At 40.2% G+C, this 22,370-nt stretch overlaps 1 protein-coding gene across 1 annotated transcript in view; it reads right to left on the reverse strand.

Moving 5' to 3' along the window:
- LOC124622859 (ATP-dependent Clp protease ATP-binding subunit clpX-like, mitochondrial) overlaps positions 1-22,370 on the reverse strand; it is a 58,277-nt gene that overhangs the window by 27,562 nt on the left and 8,345 nt on the right. Inside the window, exons 3-5 of the mRNA XM_047148652.1 lie at positions 5,896-6,186; positions 2,108-2,250; positions 1,706-1,892 (exon numbers count right to left, since the gene is read on the reverse strand). Of these exons, the coding sequence (XP_047004608.1) occupies positions 1,706-1,892; positions 2,108-2,250; positions 5,896-6,186 (621 nt within the window). The remainder of the gene's footprint in view (positions 1-1,705; positions 1,893-2,107; positions 2,251-5,895; positions 6,187-22,370) is intronic.

Genomic DNA, 22,370 nt, shown 5'->3' on the forward strand with positions numbered 1-22,370 from the left:
AGCACAGTGTTCGCTACTTTTTCCCGTGGAATAATACAACAACAGGATACAACTTGGCATTTTTACTGTTCCTTCCATCCGTTGCCAAAGAAAATGGTCTGACCTGAAGACGCTTAACAACTTCAGATGATACATTTTTTGCAATTTTTGTGTGACCGCAGCTATATTCCTTTGCAACCTCTGATGTGGGGAACATCATCTTAAATAAATCACCAGCATGATCAGTCACACTTAAGGGCACATTGTTCTCCACCAAAAAGAAGTAAACAGCCACTCGGCCCTAATCACATCACTTTCAATGTTTCCAGACTTGGCTAAAAAGGTGTTGATTTTCCTGTTATTTTCCTTCGATTTGGTACAATATTAATATCACATCCAGATACCGTGCAAGAGGCAACTTTTTCTCCCTTTCTTGATTTTAGTATGCATGGAAAATCAACAGAACGTGATTCTTTAAATGTTTGGAGGTACCGTTTCTTTTTGGATCTATTAATGAATCCTACAATACGAATAAAGCGATGAAAATGTCCAAGAACAAATGTCTCAATATGTACTGAAATATCGAAAGGAATCCGGATCACTGAATAAAAATACAACAAACACTCAAGGCAGTCAGACACTTCACTGAAACATGTCAAAGCACACAAAGTCTTAAACCATTAAATGAACATGACACGAACCTCATAACAAAGAATATGCACACAGTAAAAATCATCAGACCATTTTCTTTGGCAACGGATGAAAGGAACAGTAAAAATGCCAAGTTGTATCCTGTTGTTGTATTATTCCACGGGAAAAAGTAGTGAACACTGTGCTATCCATACACACACGCGCGCACACACGCACGCACACACACATGGAACAAATGTAATTAGTTCACACTTGGTCAAAAAATAAGGGTTAAATCACAACAAGCGAACGCAGCAGAACAAAGAACTTGCAGAGCAGTGCCTGTCGACATGTAAGATTTACACAGAAGAACTGTTATCCCAGCTTTAAATCCAACTTCAATGATCACACAAACATCACATGGTTAAAATACCAATCATATCAAAGAATGAGTCATTGACTATCACAGGTTTGCCTTTGACCCACATAAACAATCAAAATTGTATGGAAGTGGGGTGACTATCGAATGTTAATGTTTCAAATTTTTGTGCACGAAGTTGTGAAATGTCACTGTCCATCGATAAAACCATAAAATGCCGCAGTTTTGATTAATTATATGATGGATGCACCATAATAGTTGAGTACTGGCTACGATTCCTAATTTGTCGAACTACAGATGCAACTAGTTATGTTTAACTATGTTTTCCCTTCCTTTCAATCTCAAATATCTTATATAAACCATAAAAATGCCTATTATTGTCCTCCACCTCCACCTCTTCCTCCCTCTTCACCCCACCTCCATGAAGCCTCATTATTCATTTATTTTATTTTCAATAAACTGGGTCCCCCCCCCCCCCCACCCACCCACCTGAAAACTAACAGATATATTTATTTACACACAGCACCAATACTTGTTTAATTCCTGTAAATTTATATCATCCCTTCTGTATTAGGTGCATTCTAAGAAAAGTGTTATTTAAATTATTTTGCTAATTATAAAGAAATCTAACAGCCTATTTTTTGTTTCATTACCATTTCTCTTGCAAGACACCATTACAGATTTCTGTAGTTTTAAGAACATTGCCTCATTACATACCTCTGTGTGTGAACGACTGCTGTGGCACTTGCTGCTGTTGTTGCTGCTGCTGTTGCTGATTTTGTTGCACCTGCTGAGTCAGAGGTATGTTGTTGTAAATCCTCTTGTAGTGGTTATACACAGCCACAGAGAGAACTTTCTTTGCATCCTCTTGGCCTACCACATGCTTGTTGAGATAGTCATAGATCTAAAAACAATTAGTAAAGTTACATGCATGTTACATAGGCATAGGATTTTCTAGAAATCTAAATCAATATAACAGAAACTGACCAATGTATGTGTGTGAAGCTGTTTTGTAAAGAACACCACATCAAGGCACATAAATATTTATCTCTGCTTAAAAAGAAATGCATGATGGAGCTAGGAAGATCACAACAGAATCAATACTGTTCCAGCTTATACCTTCTTTGGTGTGGGAGGCGGTCTCCTGAAAAATCCGTTTTTATATTCTTCACGATTTTCCTTTAGAGTTTTCTTTGATTCTACTTCTGACAAAATAACAAAGAAGTGATGACATTTTTCACATTTCACGAATCTTGTTGAGGCTGTTGGGAACACAAACAAAACTCTTTCATTATCTGGCTCTTTTATTCATCTACAGTGTTGTAAATATGCATGTTTAACTACTGAAAATCTAAATAATGAAAAATAAAACTATAATATTAAATTGACATTCTTATTAATTCCTTATCTGGGCTAAATAATGAAGACAAGTAGCAAGATGTTAAGAGATACTTCGCAGGAAAAAGAAAAAAAAAAAGAATTAAAAGTTTTTTTTTTTCTTTTTTGCTCCCCTTGAACATGAAGAAACAGTTTAAATGAAAAATATCTTAATAACCTATTTTGTAACTGGAATATGTTTGTTTCAATATTACAAGCGGCCACGATGATTGCGTTTTTCACTTACAATTCTTGATTTGAAGAATTGAATCAGTTCATGTTGCTATAAGACTTGTAACGTACTGTCTGCAATTTAGAAGAATGCACCAAGACAGGAATGTGGCAGTGGCTGTTGGTGTACCCTGTGAGATGCTCTAGAAAGAACAGTACATCCCATACGAAAAACCTTTTCATTCATGCAATTGAGTCAACTTTAAAGCTCTGATGGACATGAAGAGGTTTGAGCTGTATAACATTGTTACATTCAATCCTGGATTTTCCATTGTTTGAGCCGTATAAATATATTAAGTCGTCTCATCTCTTCAGTGCACTGATACTTCTGAAATAAAAGTGGTCAAATTCTGTCGATAGTTTATTAACACCAGTACTGTGGATGCAACCTGTTTATTCAACATGATGTATGTTTTTCTTTGTTCAGTTAAAATATTGCCAATGGCAGGTTTTTCTCATCTGTTTCTGCTCACTATATCAATCTGATGCGCTCTCCTAAGCTCATGTGCAATATGCATTAATATAGTTTGCGTACAGTATAATTAACTGTTATTCTATTACTATGCAGATGGAAACAATACATAAAAGTAAAGAAAGGCAACCACTCACCTACCATTTATTTGTGTGTGCCACAGAGACACACATAATGACACAAAAACTTACACAAGAAAAGGGCAGTAGCTCAAAAGCTTCTTTAATTGAACACACTCTAACAGATAGAAATGCACTCACCACTGGTTTTTCACATGGCTATATGGCACATCAGTAAACTATAGGTGAGTGGTTGCAGGTTTCTTTTTCTCTCTATTCTAATTTCTGTTCTGTTCTTTGCTTTGCTTGAAATTGTGTTCCAAAAGAAGCCACATTTCCAGTGCTGCATCATCAATGAAATGCTAAAAAGACATGGGCAAGATCCCATTCAACTATCTCCACATATTTGTCATTCCAATGCTACTGATGGTGTATGGGCACAAATAAAACAATACAATGCTGTAAAACAATTAAACATGATTGTGTAGAAAAATTATTTCTTCATGTTTTTGTGCTAGGAGTGCAAAAGAACAATATTTGAAATCAGATGCTGGCAGCAATGTCACTGAAGTTATTCATTACAATTACCACAACAAAGTCAAGAATTTGACTCATCATCATCATACTGTGAGTGTCTTTGTCACTCTGGTAACAGTTAATATGCTGATAGATTTTTTAGTCACTCACTGACACACCCAAATACCCAAACAAAAATGAAAATACGTAACAATGAAAACAAAAACCAAGTTTTCTACAGTATAACAAAAACAGTTTTCAGTGTGAACTTTAAAAAGTGAGTAATATACTAATGTATACTTGTATACTTCACCTGATGGTGATTTCTTTCCGATCTTTTCAAGTCTGTTTATACACATAAGCAGGGAGGGAGAAAGGAGGGCGTGGGGGGGGGGGGGGGGGGGAGAGAGAGAGAGAGAGAGAGAGAGAGAGAGAGAGAGAGAGAGAGAGAGAGAGAGAGGAGGGGGGAAGGAATCAATTCAGGACATGCATTTGGAAATGGTGTGTTTGGGATTGGTGCAAATTAGGTAGTAAGCAGAGGGGTGGGGGCTTACAGGTAAGAACTGTCAGAAAGTGATTACATATATGTATGTATACCAGCTAACAAGGAGAGGTCCTCCAGCTGTGCTACTGACTTTATGAAACCATCTGCAACTATTCACACTGGTGGGCCTCATTTGCAAGTAATCACCACAAAAAATTCAGAATTACACGTGATGCTCTACAGCTTTAAGGAAGAAATGTCATACACTTTGATTGCACAGGGTGATGGTTACAATACAGGTAACATATGCACAAGGTTTTGGGTTCAAATCTCATCAAGTGCTTTGAAATATTCTTATTTTTAAATCTTTATCAAGATGTCTGATCATTAGTTTTACTTAATTAATTAGTTTTAATGCATTTTTTTTTATTTCTATTCCTTTGTTACACATTTTTATCACCATATTAACTTTCTCAGTTGCTCTCATTTTTTCTTATTGTAGTTCTTTTTCCACTTGTAATCTTTGTGCATGTGATTTTAATCATTTCTATGTATTAACATTGATTTATTCATTATTTCTATTCCTAGTCTTTTTTATTTCATTTTACTTACAATTACTTTTTTCATTCAAATCTTCAACTGCATTATTTTGCCCATAGTGAAACAAGAACTTACGTTTTAAATGTTTGTACAACAGTTACAACCCAAGAAAAATTACATCTTCTACTGAAAATTACATTTCTAACCCTATTCCACAATCAATATAAATTGAGTATTTCAGCTTTCATTTTCTAACTGACAGATCAGTATTTTCAAATGTTTAAACATTATGATAGGTAAATAAAAATAATTAAAATCAAATGCACAAAGATTGCAACTGGAAAAAGAATAATGAAAAAAGGGGAGCAATTGAGAAAGGTAATATTGTGATTAAAATGCTATGACAAAGGAAAAGAAATTAAAAATTACAATTAACCCAATTAATTGCATATAATATGGATCAAAGCCATTCTGATAAAGATTTGAAAATAAAAAATTTGTAGCACTTCAATTCGAACCCACACCCTCCAGCATGTGAGGCCCATACTATAACCATTACGCTACGCAACCAATATGTATTATGTCTCTTATTCAGAACTTTAGAGCAACATGCAAAATTCCAATTTTTTTTTCATTAATTACTTGCAAACGAGGGCCCACTACAGTTAACAATTGCAGGGTGTGATACCTGGAACCTTAACCTACATCACCTTACATATGGTTTCAAAAAGGCGATCCCACTGCTGGGTACCTATCCTTTTAGGTGCATTCTTGGCTTAAAGCCTAGTTTTTTTTTTTAACAATGTCATGTGTATTCTTGTTAAATCAATAATTTTTGTAAGTGTGAGTTCTCTTGTAATGCTTAGTGGTGATGATGCTGTTTATTTATAATACTTTCAAACTATTTTCTGTATGGGGGCACGGTAACTATGATGCAAAAGTATTCTGTGAATGGTGAGTGCCTGGTGTCATATTAATATGTCCTTTTGAAATTTTCGTACATAATTTCAAATGTTCCTCTACGTTGTCTCTACATACAGGACACAATACATAAAGTCTGAAAGCATGCCTGAAAATAAATTCGTATAACATGCATTACTAAGTGAGATTAAAGATTAAATTAGATAATTTTTTCAAACAACCTCCAGCTATTTTATTTCTAGTGGCAAAACAGCTTTTCTGATGCACATTTATACACTGAGAAATGAAAGGCACAAAGAATGCTTACAGACAAAAGTCTCGACATGTGTGCAAGGATCTCCACACTTGGGGCAAGTGAGCTGCCCACCATCCTTTCCCTTTCCAGAACCTTGTCCAGTAGTTGAAGGTGGTGGCTGTGGCGGTGATTGTTTGGTGGGGCCACTCCCAGCACCAGGTCCTATAGTTGTATCACCACTACCAGGTCCAGAGGAGGATGACGGCGACTGAGGGGATGTCATCAGATTGCGGCTCAGCACTGGATGAGGCAAGGCTGCCGCTGATGAACAAAGCCATCGTTGGAGGCGACACTGGGTAGACCCTGAAAACAAAGAAAAATTTGTTAAGGTTCTAGCTTATATATTACACATTCCATCATCTTAGAAACACATACATTCTATGGAATATCCTAACTTTAAGTCCCACACCAAATTTAAATACAATGCCTAGTTTATGATTGCCACTCATTCCCTGAGCTCAATTGGTAATATACCTTCATCAATCAGTCCCAACCCAAAAACAACTGAGGGAGCATCGATCATTAGCTTTTCTCTATGCATTTCGCACCTTCTCAACTTCCTCCCAATCTCCTGGGTACAAAGTCAATACATCTTGAATAGTACTTGACCTGAGTCCCATGGTTGTCATGTTCTGAAGGAAGACCACCAATAACCATTCCCTTCTCTCTCTCATTCAGCACAGAAATGCTCTCCTACTCTCATACTTGTCTGTGAAAAGTATGTGGCATCAGCTCTGACACTGCAACAAGCAAAACTATTTGATGAATTGTATACTTAACTTCTATCTAAAATACACAATGACAAATATGCTAGTCCTCTCATTGTGGCAGGCTTCAAGGTGCTGACTGGATATATGTCACTTTGGTAGTATTGTGCCACAACCAATATACTTGGCATGGCTGAATAGAAAAAGATTCCATCACAGTTGATGCAACAGTCTCACAAAAGCAGGTCAACCAGGTGGGTCAGGTGATTACATTAGCCAGCAACCTGCTAATACATCAAGTACTGTCATCATGGCATTGGGCAGCTACAACATAGCCTGGCCCAGCAAGGAGACCAGGGTCGTAATATCATTAATGCAGCATACAAGCTGACCCACTGTGGCATGTGTGACTTGAATGCAACACATTCAAAATATGGCTCTGTCGTGTCTTACGTAACAGAAATCCATGCCTAGACAAAACATGGACAGGCCAAGCCCATATAAATACTACTAATTTCGAGACAGAAGTATAAAGTCCGACAGCCTCCAGCTTTGGAGGAGATCCAGCTGGGTCTGCTGCTGCTGGCAGCTGAGGCCTTGCTGTTCACGCAGTGTCCAATGCTCTTGACTTAGCACTCTCCAACTGGTGTGCCTACTGAAGGTATATTTCATCCACTGCTGGCCTGCAGCCCTGCTCATCTACAGTTGGAGCCTGGGGCTATGCAGCTGCTTAGCTGCCATCACTTGTGTAGGCACACTCTTGGCTGTCCACCTCTGCTTTCAGGGGCAGACACTGTTGCTGAGAGCCACTACCATCTCGCTGGATTCACTGCATTGTTTGACATGACCCAGGGCACTCTGGCCCAAACTGCAGGTCTTTCTCTAGGTTGTGTGGCTGCCAACGTTAACTGCCGCCTGCTGCTGGAGTCCAAGGAAGAGGTATTCTCACAGGGTCTTCACATCAAACCAATAAGTACTTGCCAACATTTTTATCCTGACAGTTGTCATCCCTTCCATGTCAAAGACATCCTTCCCTATAGCCTCGGTTTCAATGGTTAACTTGTCTACTCTAACACAATATCCCTTGACACATGTTTTAGTAACTACTTCCAGGATTTCCTCTCTAGCAAATCACCAAATCTTGAATATCACAACAGAGTACTTGCCAGAGCTGCATATTTTTCAAGTAAAACCCTGACGGGAGATTCTCTCTGCCCGACATGCTCAAGCTCATGATCTACTGTCGCCTTTCATTGCCCTCCCAACTGGCACAAGCCCTTGTTTATCTGTATGGCACACACAAGGTACTATTTCTAGGCAAAGGTCCCTAAACTTGCTGCCATGGTAAAAATTGTACCAGGCAGCAACTTCTACCAACTACAATAACTTCATCGCAGTCAAAATGAGTAACAAAATTGCAGGCAGAATAAAAACTATTCTAGTCTACCGCCTCATGTTTAGTGCACAGCTTTTTATAAGGGGATGATTACCACCAAATTGGTAATATATTGTATGGATACATAGAACTGTCAACTTTGAGGATGTCCAATACCCAGTTGCAGAGTGTGCTATTAGTATGACTCGAGACCTGAGTGCCTATTATAGGACATGCGCCATTAATTTTTTATTATTATTAATTTTATGCGACTTGTACCTCTCCCATCACCCCCTTGCCCATTCCAAATGTCACCATCCTTTTCCTTCAAGATATGATCTCTGGCTCTCAAAGTTAGAAATGCTATGATCTATTTTAGGTATTTCTATTGGCAATATTGGGTGCTGATCCTCCTCCTGTTAAGTAGGCCTACTGATGAACCTTTCTGTCACTCATTTTAATACATTTATGAGTCTAATAGGCACACTTTTCATGTTTTTTATCAACACGAGGCAAATTTGTTTTGCTATACACCCTCAAGGAAGTATTTTATATCATTGCCTGTTAATTTCCTTGCATTACATTAGCAACTGCAGCTTGGTCATCTATATTAATATAACTTTAATGTAAACACTGAATGAAATTCACAAGAAGTCATATTGCAGCTGATGTGGAAGCATGAAGAACTGGCAGATATTTGACAAAAGACAATACCACTTTTGCAAACTTACTTCCTTGCTTGGGGCAGCTTTCTAACACAATAAGACATTATCTAATGACTGACTCTCATCATTGATTTAGGTTTCACAATTTAGAGATGCTCTTCCTCTTATTACCTATTTCATTCAAATATTTTCCCACTTTTCTGCACCCAGTACCCATCGCTACTCGCTGAAGTGGTACTGCAATACAGTTGGAGAGCCTCTGCAATGCTGTTCAAGTCTAAGGGGAATACTGAGTGGACTGAGGCATGAATCAGTATTTAGACTGAGGAGGGAGGCATGTTAGGGTAGTCTGTGCAGCTGTGCAAAGCCACTGTGCCAGGGTGCCACAGTGGTTAGTGCATCTGCTTAGTGAGTAGGAGACCTGGGTTCAAATTCCAGCCTTGGTACAAATTTTCATTTGTCACTTCAGCCAGCATATATGAGTGCATTTTTTTGTTAAGCAGACCATTTTCCTCAAGATGTCTTTTCATAATATTTCACAAATTCTCGTAGGGATTTAAGTCTGGTGAATTACCAGGCCACGGAAGCACATTAATGTTGTCTTCCATGAACACCTTCTACTTTAGAAGTGTGACACGGGACGAGACCTTGCTGATGCGTTCCTCCATCATCTGAAAAGGTCTACAGGACTGGGCATAATTCTGCGCCAATGGATTTCCATGTATTTGGTTGAATTGTTCATGGCATCAACTGGAACTACAATCCGATCCATGAACAATGGCGGTTGGTGCATATCGAGGCATGGACAGAAATTGTGTTGTTGATGATTCCAAGCAACAGTTGCCGTACACGCATGCGCCTGCTTTCCGCTTGAAGAAAGCATACCACCTGAAAATTAAGTATCTCGCTTGCTTATGCAGACTATATCACATACCACCAAACTCAGCCTCGACAACTAGCAGCAAATGGAATAAAAGGTCACTAAACAACTCGCTACTATAACGTTTAATGCTTGCATTAGCTACAGCATTCAGAGCAGAGCACTCAGAGCATTACTGAACGCCTATTGGCTGTCAGACAATGCATGATGTAGGTGCGTAGAACGAGTCTAAACTATACCACCATTTTTTGCAACTCCAACTATAGTGCCCCAGAGCCACTTGCAATGAAGGAACCCCCAAAACATTTTTGGGAGGGTATTTTACAGTCTGTGCAAGATGATCAAATCTCACAGTCTCACTGATGCTTTGCCTTACAGCCCTTGCTCTGTATCCTTGAACAATAAAATGTGACTCATCACTAAAAAATATGTAGTTCCAGTCAATGGAGGTCCAAGATTTATGTATTTTGGCCCATGCCAACCGTTTTCCTTCATGGCAGCTGTTAAAAACTGTTTCTTTATTGGCTTTCGTGTCTTCCACCCACAATCAAGAAGCCTACGTCATACCGCTGAAGAGTCAATTTCAACCCCAGTAGCCAATGAATTTCTCTGAAGGTCCTTATTTGTTTTGCGAGGATGAATACTGCATGTTAGTAGCATCTGGTCAGTTATAGGGGTGGTTTTTTGTTTTTCTTCCAAATCAGGCGCTTCTCTTTGGAGACAATGGGGCAGTATCACTACATGTCTTAATAAGTCTTGAAACACTATTTCCTCACACTAACAACACAGGTACAGTCTCTTGTAGTCACAGATGTTTGATGATGTGGAGCAACTATTTTTGCCCATTTCTTAAGTAAAATGTCTAGCTTAATACAAAAACAAAGTGTTCCTGTCGAGAACACAGAAACTATGCATGCTGCTGCCACATGTACAAGAACTCTATTGAACTGGAGGGTATCTAAAGCTGTTATTTATAGTCATGACAACAATAGTCCGTTGAACGACCAACAATTGGACGCATAAAATTGGTTACAGCTATCCACCTTAAATCGCTTGTAAAATATGAGATTGTCCACATTAATTTGCACACTATAGTATATAATCCAATAAACGTACCTACAAAAGACAGTAAAACGCTGACGCAGCAATCAAAATGCAGTCGACAGAAATATTGTATTGATTCATGGAAGCCCCGGAATAGGTCTTTCTATAAATAAAGCTCTATAAGAAGTGGCTGGTTGCTGTATTTCTTCAGTAATTTAACAGTCAAGGAGTCCAACCACTATTATCTCGGAGAAATTGTTGATAAGCAATATGCTTCTTTATTAGAAACTTGTCACGTGATTAAGTGTGCTACGGAACACAGAGTTTGAAACAGTGGATAGTTGTTGTTGTTGTTGTTGTTGTTGTTGTTGTTTGTTGTTGTTGTTGTTGCTGTTCTCTTCAGTCCTGAGATTGGTTTGATGCAGTTCTCCATGCTACTCTATCCTGTGCAAGCTGCTTCATCTCCCAGTACTTACTGCAACCTACATCCTTCTGAATCTGCTTAGTGTATTCATCTCTTGGTCTCCCTCCACAATTTTTACCCTCCACGCTGCCCTCCAATGCTAACTTTGTGATCCCTTGATGCCTCAGAACATGTCCTACCAACTGGTCCCTTCTTGTTGTCAAGTTGTGCAACAAACTCCTCTTCTCCCCAATTCTATTCAATACCTCCTCATTAGTTATGTGATCTACCCATCTAATCTTCAGCATTCTTCTGTAGCACCACATTTCGAAAGCTTCTATTCTCTTCTTGTCCAAACTATTTATCGTCCATGTTTCACTTCCATACATGGCTACACTCCATACAAATACTTTCAGAAACGACTTCCTAGCACTTAAATCTATACTCGATGTTAACAAATTTCTCTTCTTCAGAAACACTTTCCTTGCCATTGCCAGACTACATTTTATATCCTCTCTACTTCGACCATCATCAGTTATTTTGCTACCCAAATAGCAAAACTCATTTACTACTTTAAGTGTCTCATTTCCTAATCTAATTTCCTCAGCATCACCCAACTTAATTCGACTACATTCCATTATCCTCGTTTTGCTTTTGTTGATGTTCATCTTATATCCCCCTTTTAAGACACTGTCCATTCTGTTCAACTGCTCTTCCAAGTCCTTTGCTGTCTCTGACAGAATTACAATGTCATCGGCGAACCTCAACGTTTTTATTTCTTCTCCATGGACTTTAATACCTACTCCGAATTTTTCTTTTGTTTTATTTACTGCTTGCTCAATATACAGATTGAATAGCATCGGGGAGAGGCTACAACCCTGTCTCACTCCCTTCCCAACCACTGCTTCCCTTTCATGTCCGTCGACTCTTATAACTACCATCTGGTTTCTGTACAAATTGTAAGTAGCCTTTCGCTCCCTGTATTTTACCCCTGCCACCTTTAGAATTTGAAAGAGAGTATTCCAGTCAACATTGTCAAAAGCTTTCTCTAAGTCTACAAATGCTAGAAATGTATGTTTGCCTTTCCTTAATCTATTTTCCAAGGTAAGTCGTAGGGTCAGTATTGCCTCACGTGTTCCAACATTTCTGCAGAATCCAAACTGATCATTGCCGAGGTCGGCTTCTACCAGTTTTTCCATTCGTCTGTAAAGAATTAGCGTTAGTATTTTGCAGCTGTGACTTATTAAACTGATAGTTCGGTAATTTTCACATCTGTCAATACCTGCTTTCTTTGGGATTGGAATTATTATATTCTTCTTGAAGTCTGAGGGTATTCCACCTGTCTCATACATCTTGCTCACCAGATGGTAGAGTTTTGTCATGACTGGCTCTCCCAAGGCCGTCAGTAGTTCCAATGGAATGTTGTCTACTCCGGTGGCTTTGTTTCCACTCAGGTCTTTCAGTGCTCTATCAAACTCTTCAAGCAGTATCATATCTCCCATTTCATCTTCATCTACATCCTCTTCCATTTCCATCATATTGTCGTCAAGTACATCGCCCTTGTATAGACCCTCTATATACTCCTTCCACCTTTCTGCTTTCCCTTCTTTCCTTAGAACTGGGTTCCCATCTGAGCTCTTGATATTCATACAAGTGGCTCTCTTTTCTCCAAAGGTCTCTTTAATTTTCCTGTAGGCAGTATCTATCTTACCCCTCATGAGATAAGCCTCTACATCCTTACATTTGTCCTCTAGCCATCCCTGCTTGGCCATTTTGTACTTCCTGTCGATCTCATTTTTGAGACGTTTATATTCCCTTTTGTCTGCTTCATTTACTGCATTTTTATATTTTCTCCTTTCATCAATTAAATTCAATATTTCTTCTGTTACCCAAGGATTTCTACTAGCCCTCGTCTTTTTACCTACTTGATCCTCTGCTGCCTTCACTTCTTCATCCCTCAGAGCTACCCATTCTTCTCCTACTGTATTTCTTTCCCCCATTCCTGTCAATTGTTCCCTTATGCTCTCCCTGAAACTCTGTACAACCTCTGGTTTAGTCACTTTATCCAGGTCCCATCTCCTTAAATTCCCACCTTTTTGCAATTTCTTCAGTTTTAATCTAAAGTTCATAACCTATAGATTGTGGTCACAGTCCACATCTGCCCCTGGAAATGTCTTACAATTTAAAACCTGGTTCCTAAATCTACCTATTATATAATCTAGCTGATACCTTCTAGTATCTCCAGGATTCTTCCATGTATACAACCTTCTTTTATGATTCTTGAACCAAGTGTTAGCTATGATTAAGTTGTGCTCTGTGCAAGATTCTACCAGACTGCTTCTTCTTTCATTTCTCTCCCCCAATCCATATTCACCCACTATGTTTCCTTCTCTCCCTTTTCCTACTCTCGAATTCCAATCACCCATGACTATTCAATTTTCGTCTCCCTTCACTACCTGAATAATTTCTTCTATCTCATCACACATTTCATCAATTTCTTCATCATCTGCAGAGCTAGTTGGCATATAAATTTGTACTACTGTAGTAGGCATGGGGTTCGTGTCTATCTTGGCCACAATAATGCGTTCACTATACTGTTGGTAGTAGCTTACCCGCACTCCTATTTTTCTTTATTCATTATTAAACCTACTCCTGCATTATCCCTATTTGATTTTGTGTTTATAACCCTGTATTCACCTGACCATAAGTCTTGTTCCTCCTGCCACCGAACTTCACTAATTCCCACTACATCTAACTTCAACCTATCCATTTCCCTTTTTAAATTTTCTAACCTACCTGCCCGATTAAGAGATCTGACATTCCACGCTCCGATCCGTAGAACGCCAATTTTCTTTCTCCTGATAACGACGTCCTCTTGAGTACTCGCCGCCTGGAGATCCGAATGGGGGACTATTTTACCTCTGGAATATTTTACCCAAGAGGACGCCATCATCATTAACCATACAGTAGAGCTGCATGCCCTCGGGAAAAATTACGGCTGTAGTTTCCCCTTGCTTTCAACCATTTGCAGTACCAGCACAGCAAGGCCGTTTTGGTTAGTGCGGCAAGGCCAGATCAGTCAATCATCCAGACTGTTGCCCCTGCAACTACTGAAAAGGCTGCTGCCCCTCTTCAGGAACCACACGTTTGTCTGGCCTCTCAACAGATACCCCTCCGTTGTGGTTGCACCTACGGTACGGCCATCTGTATCGCGGAGGCACGCAAGCCTCCCCACCAACGGCAAGGTCCATGGTTCATGGGGGTAGGTGTGGATAGTATATACTATACTGTAGTAGAACAGAGTAAAGTGGAGTACAGAAATCGAATGACGGCGGTTTGCGATGCCTGGTAATTCCATGAAAGAATGGAACGTTTCTGTTGTGCCTTCGTAGTTGGTAAGCTTGATTATTCCAGGACCGCATAGAATTCCAGTAACATACGGAGTACAGTTCGTTGTTGACATATGTCTGAGTTGGTCAGTACGTCGACTGTGAGTGAAAGATCGACAAAACCCGATTTCCGTACTGTTATTGAATATTTTATTGAACATTCTCATTTGAAACCGCAGAAATCAGAGCAGAATTGAATGAAGTTCATGCGGGCCCTGCACCATCATTGAAGACCATTTACTTTTGGATCAATGAATTTAAATGTGGTTCGCCAAGCACCGAAGAAGCAGCACACTCCACCTGTCCAACTGAGATACACAAAAAGGAAACCAAGATATGATATGATACAATGCAGGACTGTTGAATAAAAATTCGTGAGATTGCTGAGAGGTATCTCAACTGAGGGAGTGCATAATATCCAGCATGGACCACTGGCTACGAAGAGGCTGTATGCGAGGCGGGAGCCGTGATTTCTACCTATCGACCAAAGGTGACTCCAGCACAACGTTTCAGCACCATGTCTGGCGATGTTTTGATCGTAATCCGCATGTCTTTCAGTGCTAATTTGTGACAGTTGATGAAACATGGATCCACCATTACACACCATAGTCAAAACAATGGACCAACGCTGGGGAAATGCACTGAAAAAGGCAAAGACAATTTTGTCAGCAGGTAAAGCGATAACCACTGTTTCTGAGATTCCCAAGCTACACTGAAGAGCCAAAGAAACTGGTACACCTGCCTAATATCGTGCAGGGCCCCGCAAACACGCAGAAGTGCTGCAACACGACATGGCATGGACTCGGCTAATGTCTGAAGTAGTGCTGGAGGGAACTGACAGCACGAACACTGCAGGGTTGCCCATAAACCCGTAAGAGTACGAGAGGGTGGAGACCTCTTCTGAACAGCACGTTGCAAGGCATCCCAGAGATGCTCAATAATGCTCATGTCTGGGGAGTTTGGTGGCCATCGGAAGTCCTTATACTCAGAAGAGTGTTCCTGGAGCCACTCTGTACTGATTCTGGACGTATGGGGTGTCGTATTGTCCTGCTGGAATTGCCCAAGTCCGTCGGAATGCACAATTGACATGAATGAATGCAGGCGATCAGACAGGATGCTTACATACATGTCACCTGTCTGAGCTGTATCTAGACGTATCAGGAATCCCGTATCACTCCACCGGCACACGCCCCACACCATTACAGAGCCTCCGCCAGCTTCAACAGTCTGTTGCTGACATGCAGGGTCCATGGATTCATGCAGTTGTCTCCATAGCCATACACGTCCATCCACTCAATACAATTTGAAATGAGACTCGTCCGGCCAGGCAAAATATTTCCAATCATCAATAGTCCAATGATGGTGTTGACGGGCCCAGGGGAGGCGTAAAGCTTCGTGGCGGCTTCGAAAGCCCATATCGATGATGTTTCGTTGAATGGTTCGCACGCTGACGCTTTTTGATGGCCCAGCACTGAAAACTGCAGCAATTTGCAGAAGGGCTGCACTTCTGTGATGCTGAACAATTCTCTTCAGTCGTCATTGGTCTCGTTCTTGCAGGATCTTTTTCCGACCGCAGCGATGTCGGAGATTTGAGGTTTTACCGGATTCCTGATATTCACGGTGCACTCGTGAAATGGTCGTATGGGAAAATCCTCACTTCACTGCTACCTCAGACATGCTGTGTCCCATCGCTCGTGCGCCGACAGCAACACCAAGTTCAAACTCATTTAAATCTTGATAACCTGCAATTGTAGCAGCAGTAACTGATCTAAGAACTGTGTCAGACAGTTATTGTCTCATATAGGCGTTGCCGACCGCAGCGCCGTATTCTGTCTATTTACATATCTCTGTATTTGATTACGCATGCCTGCAGCCTATATCGGTTTCTTTGGCGCTTCAGGGTATAATCCTCATAAATTACATGAAAAAAAGCAGAGCCATAACTGGACCCTATTATGCTCCACTGCTGGATCGTTTGAAACTTGCGTTGGCTGAAGACAAACTAAGGCTGGCACACAAAAAAGTGCTCTTCCGCCTGCGGCGTTACCTAATGGTTACTGTTGGTGTAGTTGCTCTTCAACAGCAATCCATACAAGCAAACCAGCTGCGTGTTTACATGTGGTTACTCGGACTGTATGTACCTGGGATATGCGCTGCTATGTTTAAAAAGAATAGCTCAATGTAGTTGTAGGGTCGAGTTGTGAACATCTGCTTTCACACCCAACAGCTAACTTGCTGCAAATAATAATCTCTAGTTGTGATCGTGCAGTCAAATACTCTATGGATTGGCTAGGAACGCGAATTACTAAAACACACGGAAATATAAAAGATAAATCACTACTTTTAATAAAAAGAGTTCTATTCTAATGTCTGCAATTGATGCTGACAGCAGAGAATCATGTAGAATAATGTTTATTCAAGAAAGGACGTTGCAAATAAACAAACAGTAAGTGGTCCTACGACATTCAAGAAAAATACAGTAAGAAAATACCCTTATCAAATGCAATAATATTACACTGAGAGCGTTATGAGTATGGTAGCAAAAATTGCCAAACCAAATACTCACCAAAGACTCACAAAAACTATGTCCATTTTGTGACTACGATACACAAAAGATTCTCCAGCTCAAAATAGTTCAGAGTTCAACATGATGATTCAAAAATAAATACATGCAATTCGAAGAATAGTAACCCCTGCTCTGTTTGTGTTGCATTGTAGTGGCCATTTACTGCCCAGAATCAAACACCTCCACGATCAAATCACGCACATTACCGTGTAGGCAGGTCTGCCTTCTTCCAGAAATCGTGTGAAACCGCAGAATTGCTTCCTTAAGCTTGTCACTCGGAAAGTCCCAGTCTCCACTTGATTCCCACACTGTTCCGCTACTGTCTGCTTCATTGACTGAAGGCCGTCCCCACCACAAACACACTGTCCTTAAGTTCTACTGATACGATCTGATTAATTTTGGCCACTTACGTGCTCTAAACTAATATATTACAATAATATATAAAGTAAGAAATGTTACGAACATTCTGTCACAGATAATTTACAACAATTACAAAGGTTTGTCCATAAATGCGAATGTTGTCCAGAAAGTAAGTTCCGATCGGTCGCTAAATGGAAACCACAGTGAAAATCAGAAACATTTTATTTGCAAGAGTTAGCTACACTTCCCAGATGCTTCTCTACATAGTCACCGCTCCAACTTAGACATTTGTCGGAGCGTTATACCAAATTTCCAACACCATCGTCATAGAAGGCAGCCGCCTCTGCTTTCCAATAATTCTCTACACTCGTCTATAGCGCGTAGCCTGCGCCCAAGTGTTGTCTTCGTATCCAGCGTTTCATGTGAACAGAGATGATACTTGGGACGGGCCAATTAAGCTTGTGTCGTGTGTGATCGAACACTTCCCATCGAAAAGGCTGCAGGAGCGTCTTCACTGCCCCTGCAGAGTGCGACTGAGAATTGCCATGAAGAAGAAAGTGCGTGGCAGTTGTGTTAGGTGGGCTGCATTCATTAAGGCGAAGCCTCTCAGCGGGCCCTGCTCCTTGGCAGGAGACATCGTTGTTCTAGGCACCTTTACTCGCTCACAGTGCGCTCACAACTGAAAAGAGCGTCTTGATACGACCGACAGTCATACTAGAGACACTACCCAACAAATCTGTGCAAAGCTTCATCGGGTTTTCACTGTGGTGTCCATTTCGCCACCGATCGGAACTTACTTTCTGGATAACCCTCGTAAATAAGTCAGTGCTTTTGTGCAGGTGCACTTGTGATAAATGGCAACAGAACTGTCGTTATACATTATTTAAACAATTACTTATGCCTTCAACACAGAGGGGTCTTTTGCTTTTCTTTTCAATTGTGGTGTCCGCTAACACATGTGACGACCATTTTTAAAATTAGTATAGTTGTTTAATAGCACTTGGGCAATCAATATTTAAATAAAGTTACTGGCAAAATAGTAAACTGTTCATTAAACAACTACAAAATTATGGCAATATGAGGTATTGATGCTGTGTACATTTGCTATGTAAATGTGGAGAATTCAATGTTCTGACAAACATTTGCCTAATAAAAAGGTATAAAAGACGTAATTAATCAAGAAAAGAAACATATATATATATATATATATATATATATATATATATATATATATATGGTTTTCAGAGAAGATGGCTATAGTGAAAGCTATCGCCCGAGAAATCTTCTGCTGAAATCGCATAAAGCGATTAAAAGTTGTTAATTCAGATATTCATTGTATAAATGTTTATTCACTGTGAAATATTAACTACTGTAGTTCCAAATGTATTGAAATTGAAATATTGTGTCACTGGACGCATTTCATTTACCTGAGATCGCCGACGTATTCAGATTTGCATTAATGTGCAACTATGACTTGTTGTCAAAGTTAAGAGAGCTGTACTTTAGCCTTCTTTGCGACTAACACTCTGCCATCTCGTGTAACATTGTCTGTCTTCCTAAGTGACCGTCCGCCGTCATAATTCCCAGTACTACGATGTGGGGACATGCCGTCCTCTGCTGACCCTCTTGCATCTGGTCCGCCCTGAGCCGCAGGGCCGCTAGCGTTCAGTCGTACAAGTACACCGTACCTCATAGCAATTCTGGGCGGCGGATTAGCTCACCTACGTACGCATAAAGTTACACACATCAGCGATAACAATGGCGAAGTGCGTCAGCTGAGCTTTGGATTGCTTCCCCGTCCACCCTACCCTGTACAACAGACTTAATCCCAAGTGAAACATGTAACTTGAAACTTTGGGTTGCAGAGAAGAAATTTTCATCAGATCCCATTTGACAGATTCCATTTTTCCGACTGGATGAAAAAAGCTGGATAATCGCTGGGCCAAGTTTATATCCCTCAAAGGAGACAATGTCCAGAAGTAGGATGAGTTGTTTACGAAACAAAACTTTTTTTTTCCTTTCTTACAGGACTTATCAAACCACATTCATAATTTGAATAAATAACAGCTCCAGTCCCATTAAAAATATTTTTAGTCAGGACCGATTTCGGCTATTGGGATATCGTCAATTGTTCAGGAATTATCTACCAGCTAGTAAGTCACATCTCGACCAGTGCTCAACACTGAATACCTGATGAGCAAACCCGATATTTATTCAAATTACTAACAACAATTATGGAAATCCTGTATAGAACGTGACGGAAATACTGGGCGAAATTACAGTCATGGTAGTTCATGGTCACACCAAAAGTACCTAAAAGTTGCTGCCAGTCCCAAGTGCAAAATGGTGCAAACTGAAAAAATTATGGTCATGATCTCGTGAAAATTTGTTATCTTGCATGAAAAATATGTTTTTATTTCAATAATCGAAAACTGAAATTTTCATATTTATTCCATAACAACTTGCATCCTTTACCGAAACCATTCCATAACAACTTGCATCCTTTACCGAAACCTATCTGGATAAAACAGTGATAGCAGAACAATATCCCTTCGACAATGGAATGTTTTGGGCTTAATCTCACGTTCAAATAACTGATTTTACTCCTCCGCAATGTTTTCAAAACGTTTTCGGTTACGCTTCAGCTATCGGCGCGGCTTGTTTTCCTCGTCTGCATTCCCGCTTCGCTGGTCGAGATGTCACGTTGTGGTCCACGTGACTCTTGCGCAACAAGGGGCGCTGATCCGCCTAAGGCACGTTCTCTGGCAGCTTGGCGAAATTATTTCATTCAGTTTCTATGTCATTTAGACCATCATGTGCCTTTTGCATCGGACAGTGGGAAGTATTATCAATACATTACCTGCAAAAACATGAATAAAAAATGAATTACGTTTGCAAAAGAAGTACAAAGCTGAAGCTGCTTTGGTATGATGCCTCTTATATGCTTCATACGAATCTTAAAAAAGAAATATTTGTGTGGTTAGGGTAGCTTATCCGTCGGATTTTCGTGCACAACCGACAGTGAGAAACGATGTTAGAGGAAAAAAAAGAAAAAAACTGTAGGGAAGGAATCGACGTGCGACAAAAAGGTGGGTACATTCCTTGCTCGCAAACCTGCATCATTGTTCTTAACAAAAAACAAAAAAGCGCAAAAATATGTCTATAAGAAAATGAAGTAACACAACGCTAAACAGCACTGCTCAATAAGAGAGAAATGCAAAATGGGTCATGAAATTGTGGAACGAACGTGTTGATGCAATCTCCGAAAACTTATTTTACTCTATGTTCCAAAGCCGTAATTTTTGATTATGTAGCAACTGCTACATTAACACACCGTTCAATGTTCTCCCCTACCGATACGTTATAATTTTACATTTCAATGCCTCTGCATATTTTCGCAAACAAGTGTTCATTCATATTAACAGAATCTTCCGTCGGTTCTTGGTAGAACAACATTATGATAAATGAAAAGCACCAGTTTGCTTTTGTTCTACAATATTGTAGAACAAAAGCAAACTGGTGCTTTTCCTTTATCAAGTGTTCATTCACGCAATCAGACGGTGTTGCATCAGTTTTCTTCATAATCATCATGCGTTTCATCAGAAAATGGCACCAGCGTATCCACAGAATAGAAACGATAAATTAACCCTAAAAACACTACCGCTGACGAGCGAATCTGAAACTCGTTCTAGTCAGCCAATTATGTAAACTTACAAAAGCTGCCGGCCGAAGTGGCCGAGCGGTTCTAGGCGCTACAGTCTGGAACCGCGCGACCGCTAAGGTCGCAGGTTCGAATCCTGCCTCGGGAATGGATGTGTGTGATGTCCTTAGGTTAGTTAGGTTTAAGTAGTTCTAAGTTCTAGGGGACTGATGACCTCAGAAGTTAAGTCTCATAGTGCTCAGAGCCATTTGAACCATTTTTACAAATGCCTTCAGTTTCTATAACAAACAGTATTTAGTTTTTCTGTCCACACTCCCTCCGTGCCCAGTGATCTGATCCTAAGAAACTTTGGCCTTACGTTAAATCAGTAAACGGATCGATGCAATCTGTCCATACACTCTTGTGTTCATAATGGTACTGAAACTGAGGGCGAAACAGAAAAGGCCGAAATGCTAAACGTCTTTCCCCAAAACTGTTTCACAAAGGAAAAATGCACTGTAGTTCCTTCTTTAAATCGTTGCTGAATGACAAAATCACGTATCGATGTAAGTGGCCAAGGATGGAAAAGCAACTTAAATAGCTCAACAGAGGATGGCAACTGGACTTGACGGGATACCAATTAGATTCTACACAGAGCATGCGAAAAAAACTTGGCCCTCTTGTAGCAGCAGCGTACCGTAGGTCTCTAGAGGAGCGAACCTTCCTAACGATTAGCAAGAAGTGCAGGTCATTCCCATTTTCACGAAGGGCTGTCGAAAAGACATATAAAACTGTCTATATCTGACAGTCTGATGAATTTTGGAATATTTTTTACTATGGAGTATTAGGACATTTCTGGAGACAGAAGGAACTAACATGTGTTCCGAAAACAACGATCGTATGAAATCCTGCTCGCACTGTTTGACCACGAGACCCGGAAGGCAGTACATACAAACGCCAAGGTACGAGGGTTGACTGAAAAGTAATGCCTCCACCTTCGTAACTCTTCAACAGTTGGCAGCATTGGTATGCGGCAGGTACTGGCTTGTTCTGTAGCCTCTTCTCTACAGCTCCAGTTGGCGGGGAGCTTTAGCACTGAACGGTTGTGTTGTTACAGTGTAAATCATTGAACCCTGCGCAGACGATCGTTAGATGCGATTTGAGCAACATGCAGTCATTGAATTCTTGACAGCAGAAGGTGTCACCCCAAAGCGGATTTACCAGAGAATGAAGGAGTTTATGGCGATTGTGCTGCGATGAGTACTATGCGTCGTTGGGCAAGTACGAGGGTTGTTTTCTAAGTAAGGGCCGTTTTTATTTTTTTAAAAAGATACAAATACTTTTGTAAAAAAACTTTTATTTTCTGATTCTACACACTTTTACCTATTTTTCTACATAGTTGCCTTGTTTATTTAAGCACTTGTCACACCGTACAACTAAGTTTTTAATTCCCTCTTC

This window comes from Schistocerca americana, chromosome 7 (assembly GCF_021461395.2).
Source record: "Schistocerca americana isolate TAMUIC-IGC-003095 chromosome 7, iqSchAmer2.1, whole genome shotgun sequence".
In the NCBI taxonomy this organism is placed as follows: Eukaryota; Metazoa; Arthropoda; class Insecta; order Orthoptera; family Acrididae; genus Schistocerca; species Schistocerca americana.